Genomic DNA, 10,754 nt, shown 5'->3' on the forward strand with positions numbered 1-10,754 from the left:
CGAACAAGACCATTTTCCATATTTGTTCGTTTAACTAAATGAACGAGAATTCTTGTTCATGTTCGTTCATTTATTAAATAGATGAACTTCCCGCCGAACGGATCATGAACAGTTCGTTGAACGTTTAGTTCGTTTACAACCCTAATCAAGAGTAAGTATTAGGAATGGATCTCACCTAGTAAAAAAACAAAAACAAAAACAAAAACAAAAACAAAAACAAAACAAAACAAAAACAAAACAAACCAAAAACAAAAACAAAAACAAATTTCCTATATAAAATGGTGAAGTGCATTCAATTCTAAATATTATTCATGAGCAGCCTGATGTCTAGATTATCAAAGATGATCAGGATTATCAAAGATGATATGCCATCTGATTTAGTAAGACAGACAATTGATTCCCTTGTTTGGATTAAGAAACATTCATTTGTTGTCATAGTTACTCATAGACCGGATGTTGTAAAGACAGCCAGTTAGACTCGGAAAAAGAAATATTAGAGGGTGTTTGGCTAAGCTTATTTAAGTTCATTTTTTAACTTATTATCAGTTTCACACCGGTATAAGTTAAAAGGAGTGGTTGGATAGAAATAAATTATCAAGGTGTCATACCGGAAATAAGTCAAAATCTATAAGTAACTCCTCTATAACTTATTTGCTTATAAGTTATAAGCTATAAGTTGAAAAGTGCTTATGAAAAGTCATAAGCTTAGCTAAACACCCCCTTAATCTTCTTACTTTTCAAACTTTAAATGTAAGTGAAATCAGGCCCTCACTTCACTGTAGCAACAAACAAAAAGGTATTGCAGCACTTTTGTTGTGTGATTTTCCGGAAATAAGAACAGAAGAAGAAAGAAGTTTTGTGGGACATTTTTCTGTGTTATTCCAATCTATCAATCAATTGATTAAAAGGATATTTAAATAACATACTTTCAACTACTTATCCTAAAATGACTGCACCTACTGCCCACTAAATCTCCAGAGCCAACGTGGTGCTTAATGTGGCTAAAGTTAAGAAATCAATTTGGCAATATGAACTCCTTAGATTTAAATATTGAGCTTCACACAAGTTGATGAATCTAGGACTTTGGGTGACAAAATGAATCAACCACAGACCACACAAATAAACTTGTGTAAAGGTGTATGGAAAAAGAGGCTAATAAAAAGGTCAACATGGAAAAAAGTCATAGTAAACATATAGCCATCTACGACAGACTTAGGGTGCATTTAGTTGTTGAAAACTGTTTTCATTTTCTAAGAAAATGTTTTCTAGAAATAGAGTAAAGTTTTCATTTTTAGTTTTCAATAGAAATTTTAGAAAATATGTTTGGTTGAAACCTGTGAAGTTTTCATTTTCCATCTTAGAAATTTAAAAAACTTTAAAAATCATTTTCTAATTTACATAAAATTTGGAAAACATGACATTTTTATTTTATCGGAATATTTTTGAAAACCGAATCAACCAAACACGTTTTCTAAACTTTCATTTTCATTTGAAAATTTCCATGGAAAACTCAAAAATTTTCCACAACCAAACGCTTAGACCTCTATATGTCACTATTACTATATGCTCAAAACTAAAAAGATATAAATTCAGCTTCACCATCTAAATATAAAAGCATTCAACGCTCCTTTCAATCCAAATGTCAACCTTCAGAACAATTTTGATCAAAGTAGTGACCGAAATATAACATGTTAGTGCAATAGATTACTTGATGCATGTTGTGCATTGCCCATAACCTTTATTGCTTTTCATTCCACATAACCTTATATTGCTTGATGAGTTTCGCTTCTAGTTGTTCAAAGAAAAATATATAAGGGCCATCGCCATAACTAATTGCCATGTAAGCTCAACATCTAACTTTGTTGTTGTGATCCGATAGACTTCAAAAGTAATAAAATAGACGAATAGTTACACACACCCAAAATCAACAACTTTCAATTTTTGAACATATATTTAAACATTTTCAGATGCATCTCTTTCGGGTTCATCCGTCTTACTCTTTCCTCCTCCCGTACCACCTATCAACCTCTCCGCCGCCAATCTTTCCTCCAACGCCCGAGCACCCCTTTCCCTGCCGTCCAACAAACACTCAGTGACACTAACACTGACACTCACAATGACAGAGACAGAGACAGTGACAATGACAGTGATTTTTGGTCGTAGCCAAAAAGGTGGGACAAAGACTTGTAATCGATATTTCCTAAGTGGAAAAAGACGAAAATGCCCTTTTTGTATGAAGAGTAGAATCGTTACCTTCTCCGAGTTGCCTCGATGGGATCAGAGCCAGGCAATGTGGTGTTGCCAGGTGTATAACCGCCTCTTGCTTCATTGGATGCGTCAGATCTTCCACAAAGCATCCGATGGAATATTGAAGCGATAGGATCAATCACAGGTCTACAAAACCAACAAGTTAATTGCAATTACTTCAAAATCTTTTATTCCATAAAAATTGCAATTAATTCCATTTTGAAGATTCTTCCACAATCCACACCCCATTTGGATGCTTCAATTTACATGAGATGGTGACATGACATCACATTCGAGGGCCCACCTTGAATGAAAATAGGAGGGAGCATAAAAGGCTGTGAATTTACCTTAGGAATTCAGGGAAGAAAGTAGAAAAGGAAAATTCATCACTAGGGTCACCCTTAAATCCAGTTTCTTGTTTTCTTTGAAAGTATCTGAGGTAAATCCAACCAGTATATGTCCCAAATATCAAGATTGGAAGGTATGTTGCTGGCTCTAAGGTAAACAAACTAACAAGAATAGCTAACAATAACATCAACGATGGCAACCACTGCATAAAAAAATAAAATTAGTTTGTCACAGTAAAGGGTAGAATGGTAATTTTCTATACACTTTATACCTTTGCTTTGATTTTTAAAGGAGATAGTTCTTGATCAGGAATTATCTGTTTGACACCAACTAAGAGCCCTGAAAGTACCCCGCTGAAGCCAGAAAGAGGCGTGTAACTACCAAAAGTTTGAAAAATAATGATCAGAAAAGTTTGATGTTAATCATAATGATAATGGAATGGAATTGTTTATATTGGGAAGACTCAAAAGAACCAAAATGCAAAGGGGTACAAAAGGAATTTTGCATTGCTTACAGATAATTTTCTTGCATTGTTACATAGTACAAGGAGATTGTTGTAATGAACACACATAATGAAGTCAAGAAATTGACAATGAAAATGAACTTCATGAACTCTCTAGAGCCCCATATGGGTTCTAGAAGCTTCCCAATGAAAAGAAGACCAATTGTGCTGCTAAGAACCTGTTTAAAAAAAAAAAAAAAAAAACAATTTATTGATTTAGACATTAATAAGTAGAGTTGTGTGGATAAAATGATACATACCCCATGTACTGTTTGTTCTATGTAGCCAGCTGTTAAGAGGTTCCAACCAAAAGGAATTGTCCTGTAATTTATATGAAAAGGGATAATATTAAGTGATAATAATGAGGTTACAAATGGAAAGTAAACTTTACAACCAAATCCAAATCATCAGTTCAAATCAAGTTATGGAGAAAGATTTTATATTCTGATGAACATCATCTGCGTTTGCCACTATAATTCAGAGTAATTTGTTGAATGAAGTTCAACTGTAAAGAAGAGTTTATGGATGATCTTTAAATGACAAGTATATGTACCCCTGATTTGCAATCATCAATGGTTATGATAATTTTATGAACAACCAGTGCACATTCATGAACCAGTTGAAAATGTTTGAGGGCTTTTATAGTCAGAATCAAACAGCTGCATTTTGGGTTTCGTGTTTAAGTTAATTGATATATAGCCTGGGTCTATCCCAAACCTAAATATCAATTAAACCTTGAATGCAATTTCAAAATCGAATAGCTACATAGTTAAAAGAAATCAAGGTTACCTAGCAGGAATTAGTGCAACGTAAGTAAGGATCGAAGGGAAGATCTGAACAGCAATGTATCCACTAACAAGTACTACCGCAAGCCCTTTACATAGCCTCGTAAATCCCGTAAACAAGTTCGCACCCTGCCGCCATTCGCCAAACAAGAGTAAATTCGCGGTTTTTAGGCAAATTTTTCAACGTAATCGTCTTGAGGTAGATTGAATCATTTGAATGTACTATGGAAACAAAATAAAAAACGAGTTTTGATGAAATCTATACTGGTGCAAAGAGGGACTTACTGCCGGAGAACTCATGATCACCGGGTGGTGTAGTTATGGCTGATTCAATTTAGGGCTCAAATCAATGTTGGATTTTAGGTAATCCAACTATGAAACTGTAGAATCAGATGGTGGTCTCTCGACTGCTTTTCTGGCGGTCGGCGATCGGGAAAATGGTGCGGAGGAGTAGATCTTAGAGTCAAATGGGGTTGAGTGAGATTCAAGGGGCCAACTTATCATCAAGTTGAATTTGATGGCGAAAATTGAATATTTCCATGAAAAAAAAAGTGAAGGAAACTTCAAGTTGAAGTCTAACAAAGAAGTTTTATGTATGTTATAAGATTGAGGTTCAACTCTATGAAATAATTTAGGAGTAGTTAAGTATATATTTGTATTTAATGTTTAAAAACAATTAAGTCTAACAAAGAAAAAATATAATAATTTATTAATAATAACTAATTTTTATAAAATCTGGAAAGATAATTACTTTATTTAAAATAGGGCATTTTAGAGAAGTATTATTTATTATGGAGTATTTGATATAGATATAGTTTGGAATCCGAATTCCGACACGGTACATTCTAGACTAACATAGTCAACTCTGGAGTAGGTAGTCAAAACCATACATATAAAACTGACATTCCGAACACCAAAAAACTAGGTTTTCCTTCCTATATAATATGTGGTATTCCATTTAGTTATTTACTTACAACCAGAATCCGTAATTCTCTATTATAATTTTTTTAATATGAGTTTCTCAGACAGCAACCATGAAGAAAGCTTTATCAACTTGCATATTTACCTACACAACTTTAGGTAGACGAACCTTTATAGTTACAAAAACATAAAAAATGATGTGAATCGTTTCCAACTCACTTTGTGACTATTAGATGTGTGGTCAAATAATTTTATTCCAAGTTTTAATTGTTTATTTAAAATTTATATTTTTTTATAAATAATTGTTTTGTTTTCCCAAAAAAAATGCAACTATATGCATTCGTAGGTTGTTTCTTATCTATCATCTTTATAGGTAATGTCCTTCTAAGATGGGAGTACCAATAGATAATGTTCATAGTGGTTATTAAAAACAACCAGACCATACCCATAGCATTCTGCCTTGGCGTGGCAAATCATGTCGAATCTTGAACCTGGTTCATGATGAGGTTGAAGGAATCTCCCAAGGATGCTAAGAAAGTATCGCCCATAACCAATATTGATGATGTCATAACTGCTTCCTAGTTCATGTATTCCTTGATTGTTATCATTGATATTGTTTTAAGAGTGTGGCATGCATGCAAATCATATATTATGTTTGATTTTCAAAAAACATTATTCCAGTTAACCCTTAATGCATGTGAGGTGCTTGCCAACATCGATTATGCAAAATAGGCAATATCATATTCTTCTTAACATCTATTGGAATGTACTCATCATTGTTATTCCAGAATTTCTGATCATGTTATGTCTTAATAAAAACAATGTATCGAAATGGGGTAAATAAAAGGGCATATATGGTAGGAATGTAAAAAATGAATATTGTTCAAAATAAGTGAAAAGCATTTGTGAAGATTGTGAGTATTTAGGACTTGTGAATTACTTAGGCAAAAATTAGACACAAATACATGCATTGAGGCTAGACGCGATTAGTGAGTTCAAAATGGGTTGTTTTGTATGATATTGGTAGACAATGTTTTAATGTGATGTATTGAAATAAGTTTTGCTTTGGGACAATCAAAAGAAAGTGTGAGATATTTTGACATTGTTATATATATATATATATATATATATATATATATATATATATATATATATATGCATTATTTCAATACATTTAAGCTTTGTTTTGGTTTATTAAAAAGATATTTGGTACTTATAAAATGTAAATTTTATTTTGTAGCTAAAGAATGATATTCTCATGAAAAGGCACTAAAATTGGACAAAGTTGGGAACTTGGAGGTTGGAGCATGTATAAAGAAGTAACAAGAGAAGTAAAACGTGCATTTTGTGAATGTCACGTCGTGGTCACTATATTCCTACGATGTGGTGGCTTAGAAGATTCTCGATAAGTTGCATGAAGTCATGAAGCCCACTGATCATAAGTAATTCCCATGATGTGGTGATCGGCCACGTCGTGGAAGTTGTAATATGGAAAGTATTAATTGCGACTTTTAGCTGAAAATCAGTTCGTTCGCATACTAAATCGTTTCCACCTCCCCCAAACTTTGATTACCACTGTTATTTTCTTTTGATTTTCATTTCTATTTTATTTTTGGAGCTTCCTCATTCCTCTCAAGCTCGATTAACCCCGAGTCTTTGACCACTTTGCGGCAGAAACCGGTATCGATTAAAGCACACTACAAGGGTGAGTTTAAGGCCCTATTTTCAAACTCTTCCTCAAATTTAAGGAGGAATACATGCTTAATTAGTTAGTTATTATTAAAATTATCGTTATGATATTTTTATACAAAACATAATTATAGTAGATCGTTACTTTGCTCATTTTAATTGATAATAGTTAAATATTATGTTGTTACTCTGCTCGTTTTAAAATAGATAATAGATAAATATTACGTCGTTACTCTGCTAATTTAAAATGGAGAATAAAGATAAATATTATGTCGTTACTCTACCCTGGATAATATTGTAACACTTGAATCCTGGTAAATTTCTCTTTTGCCATTGTATTATTTAATTAATCCATTTTAGTCCTTGTGTTATACGCGGGGCGTACCACATGGTACGCTTGGCGTACAAGCTGTTAAGCGAGTATGCGGAGCGTAGCACATGGTACGCTTAGCGTACTCATGTGAGGCAGGATCGGGACTCCGGACACGTACATTGGGCTTACGTGTATGTATGCGGGGCATACGTGTCATTTAGAAATCCTAATTCTCAGAGTTGTACATTATATAAACATCATTATGGACCATGAAACCCTTATTTCTCAGCATCCTCTGTTCTCCTAACCCTATACTCAAAACCCTAAGCCTCTTGTAACACCCCGTTTTAAATAGAATAATTAAATGGTTAGGGGGTGTTGGTTTTAGGAAGCTAAATGGCAAGAATTGAATCTCCAGGGGTTAAAGTGTAATTTCGGGATTTATTATGCAAAGGATTTTGAAGACAAGGGTTGTTTGGTAAATGTTGGGCTTAGATTGAAAAGATTTATAGGTGCAGGGGGTTAAAAAGTAAATTATGGATCTAACATGAAAGGATTTTAAAAAGGCGGGGTCTAATTGGTAAAATTGGGATTTGTTTTGAAAAGAATATGGCAAGGAGGGACCTTTTGTGTTGTTATGGGAAAAGCTGGTGGGAACCGGGTATATAGCCTCTCCACCCGTCACCTTCTAAACACTAACCCTAAATGCTCTAAACTTCAGCCGCCACTTCTCCATTTCCCTTCGCCAGCCGCCGCCATCTGTAGCATCGTCGGACGTCGGGTGTCGCCGAGAGGAACCATCGAGACCATTGTTGCATCGCAGAGGACCAATTGAAGGTGTTGGGTCGAGTGCCACTACCACCATACGGCCGTTACATAGAGTTTTTGCTGCCGCCACCTCCGTTTATACGATCTCCGACGACTCCTTATGACTCAAGCGACGGGCCTGAAGGGCGGTACTGCTGCTGTTGTTGCGTTATCCTTCTTCCGTGTCTTCTTCCTCTCTTCTGTCTTTTCTTCATTTTTCTGTTGCTGCTCAATCGCCAATGTAGCCATCCCGGGCGGCTGTTACGGCTGGGTTCTTTCCGACTGCCTGGTGCCACCACGTGAGTGGTTGAGATCAGAGTGTATTCAGTGTCAAGCTTCCGGAGATTAGGTTCTGTGGACGTGTGATTGCTATCGGGGACTCAAGAAAGCTCGCCACCACCATGAGGTAGTGGTTGTCATTGCAAACCGCCAATGCTGTCGTTGCCATACGCCACCAGGTGGGTGGGTAGACTCCTTCTTCAAACAAAAACCTTGTGTGTGCGTGTGTTCATTATGGTTATTGACAAAAGAATCTTATATGTCAAGGAGTCAGTGGGAGTCTTAATGGTCTTGAAAGGTTTCAAGAACAAATCAAATAAACCTTATCAATCATCGCTAGCACACGAGTTGAGGTTTACAACCTATCGTGTTGACATTATTTTGTTTCTGTGTTATTTCAGTTGAGTTAATTATGCATGTGAGTTCTATGAGTTCTCATTTTGAACGCATAAATGACAAAGCACCTTAATCGATGAAAGGTACATTGATAGGAAAAGGTGAGATGCTTAACTACTTGGAAGACGTGGTGGGCAGCTGTGCTAACATAAAGGCAAGAAATCAAGATTGAGAAAGTTCGGTCCATATGAGTTTGAATTTGTCGTAAACTTTGGTTTTAACAAATTCACATGGATAGGAACACATACACTGCTCAAATCTAAGTGTCATAAGATTTCCTCCTTCATGAAAATGATTGTGAGGAAATGCTTTCACTAAGAAAGATTTTAAGAAGATAGTGATTGTAAAATTGCATTCTCGAATTCAATTATGGTTACGGTATCCCTTTCCATAATTTGAATTGTGAGGTTTGGCAATTAGTCTTAAGTGTTTAGACACACATATGAACTACTGAAGGCAAAGGTGTATAAGTTCAAAAAACCTTGATAAAAGATTATCAAAGCATTAAGTATTAAAAACATGAACTTAAAAAATTCAATAAGTATTGATTTTTTGAAAGTCAAGATGTTTATGAATACATGTCGAAGCTAGTGGGAGCATAAGTTTTATAATAATCATCATGATAGTGGGAGCATAAATGTTATGATTGTATGATTATTAAGGCACGTATTGCAAAGTTGGCAATATTAATTATAGAAAACAAGAGTCATACTCTGCAAAGTTGTAAGAGTTGAAAGGTTGTTTTGCTATAATTAAGGGAGAGAATATTATGCTTCATTTCAAATCTAAAGGATTAGGTTGAGAAATGTTAATAAACTTAGTCAAGGGTACATAGTGTGTTCTTAAAATTTCGATTATGATTACGGCATTCCTCTTCACAATTCGAATTTTGAGAACATAGAAAATAAAACATTATGCATTGTGTCCCATACGCTTCGGGTATAGGACCGATTGCAAATGCTTTAATGTTTGACCATTCTAAAATTTTCCAAATGTCTAGCGCATTTAGAGGGAAAAGGGACTAGAGTCGGTTTTGACTAAAATAATTAAACAACTATCAAAGGACAATTCAAAGCTCGACGAGAATTGGTCGCTTGTGAGTAGTTGGAAGTATAGTATTGGAAATTATGGAAATGTTTCCATATTGGATGGATCATATCGACATCATTACAAATAGAAAAGATTCTATTAAGAATAAGTTGTCATGAGGAAAATATGGAAGCGTGTTCATATTAGGAAGTAAATATTGAAAATCTATGTCTAGATTAGAAACTTTTATGCAAAAGGATGTTCAAAGGAATGTACTTTGAGAGAGAGACATCATATCTAAGGAATTGTCTTGTAACAATCTCCGATAGAGGACTTTGTAATATCATTGGCAATAGTCTTTGTGACTTTGGTGCAGTGACATTACGAAAGGATCGTTGCATAAAGTGTTAGAATCTAGCATATTCTATACGTAACAAGAATTTGATATTCTTACACTTATGAAAAAGGATTTGGAGTTGTAAAATGAGAATGATTGGAAATGTGTTCAATTTGTCTATTTCACAAAAGTAAGAACCATAGGTAAACATTGTGTGCATGCTAGGAGCATGGGACAAGTGTAATAATTCAAGTAAGAAGTTGATTACCCGAAACAACAAATAATGAGTAATCAATATGGTGATAAATAAAAGGCGTTTTATTTATACTCAAAGGTTTGAGGCCATATGGGATTAGTATTATTCTTGTGTTTTACATTTGCATGTTTTGACTTCCAGAATAATTTAGTTTATTAAGAATAATCGAATTATTCGAATGGGCCACAGTCATTCATATGTTGGAAGTAGATATGAATGAAGACTGTCATGAATTGGTGTGTGGATTGTCTAAAGAGCATTAGACATAAGCAAATGTTTGCTGCAACATTCATGAGTGCTTATGAATATGATTTGAGCATTGGATTAAACCCACACTCACTTGGATCACTCCATGAATTGTATCACGAGTGATTGGTGAGACGATAATATCTTATATTCTTGAAACCGAGATGTGTGAGTTGTATCTTGCGAATCATTTGCACATTGATAATATGTAAACGCACTAGTAACTTGGTGTTATAAAACATATTGTTGTGTGTGATTTGGTTAGTGAGTGCAAGCGAGCATTGTATCAAAGTTTATCCATTCCTTTTATTCAAAGTAGGATAAAAGCGATATCTTTGGGCCCCTCGATGGTTTAGTGATGACAAACGTAAATGCTCGGCCGGGCTAGGGCTAATTTGATTTGTTCAATTAGTCAGTCGTCATAAATTAGAAATCGAGAAGTAGTACAAAGAGAATGATTTGAAATCATGTCTCATATGATATCTAGAATGGAGGAATATATGATCCCTTATCTAAAGGACACGCGTATTTGATATGATCAGAGTTGACAGCGGCTTTGGAAAGCTACGATTGCGGATCGGGATCCGAAGTCATACGCA

At 34.8% G+C, this 10,754-nt stretch overlaps 1 protein-coding gene across 1 annotated transcript; it reads right to left on the minus strand.

Moving 5' to 3' along the window:
* Positions 1-1,807: 1,807 nt before the first annotated feature.
* Positions 1,808-4,439, minus strand: LOC111901579 (rhomboid-like protein 19). The gene is made up of 8 exons (XM_023897448.2): positions 4,168-4,439; positions 3,887-4,011; positions 3,358-3,418; positions 3,110-3,276; positions 2,867-2,972; positions 2,595-2,797; positions 2,254-2,394; positions 1,808-2,071 (listed from the first exon to the last, which is right to left on the minus strand). The coding sequence occupies exons 1-8, from the start codon at positions 4,180-4,182 to the stop codon at positions 1,954-1,956; spliced, it is 936 nt and encodes a 311-aa protein (XP_023753216.1). The 5' UTR covers positions 4,183-4,439; the 3' UTR covers positions 1,808-1,953.
* Between the last annotated feature and the right edge of the window lie 6,315 nt (positions 4,440-10,754).

This window comes from Lactuca sativa, chromosome 9 (assembly GCF_002870075.4).
Source record: "Lactuca sativa cultivar Salinas chromosome 9, Lsat_Salinas_v11, whole genome shotgun sequence".
In the NCBI taxonomy this organism is placed as follows: domain Eukaryota; kingdom Viridiplantae; phylum Streptophyta; class Magnoliopsida; order Asterales; family Asteraceae; genus Lactuca; species Lactuca sativa.

Coding starts and splice junctions, on each gene's coding strand:
- LOC111901579 (XM_023897448.2), bottom strand. Junction 3,277..3,357: donor TAGAACAAACAGTACATGGG/GTATGTATCATT, acceptor TTTTTTAAACAG/GTTCTTAGCAGCACAATTGG. Junction 2,395..2,594: donor TTCTTCCCTGAATTCCTAAG/GTAAATTCACAG, acceptor TTGGTTTTGTAG/ACCTGTGATTGATCCTATCG.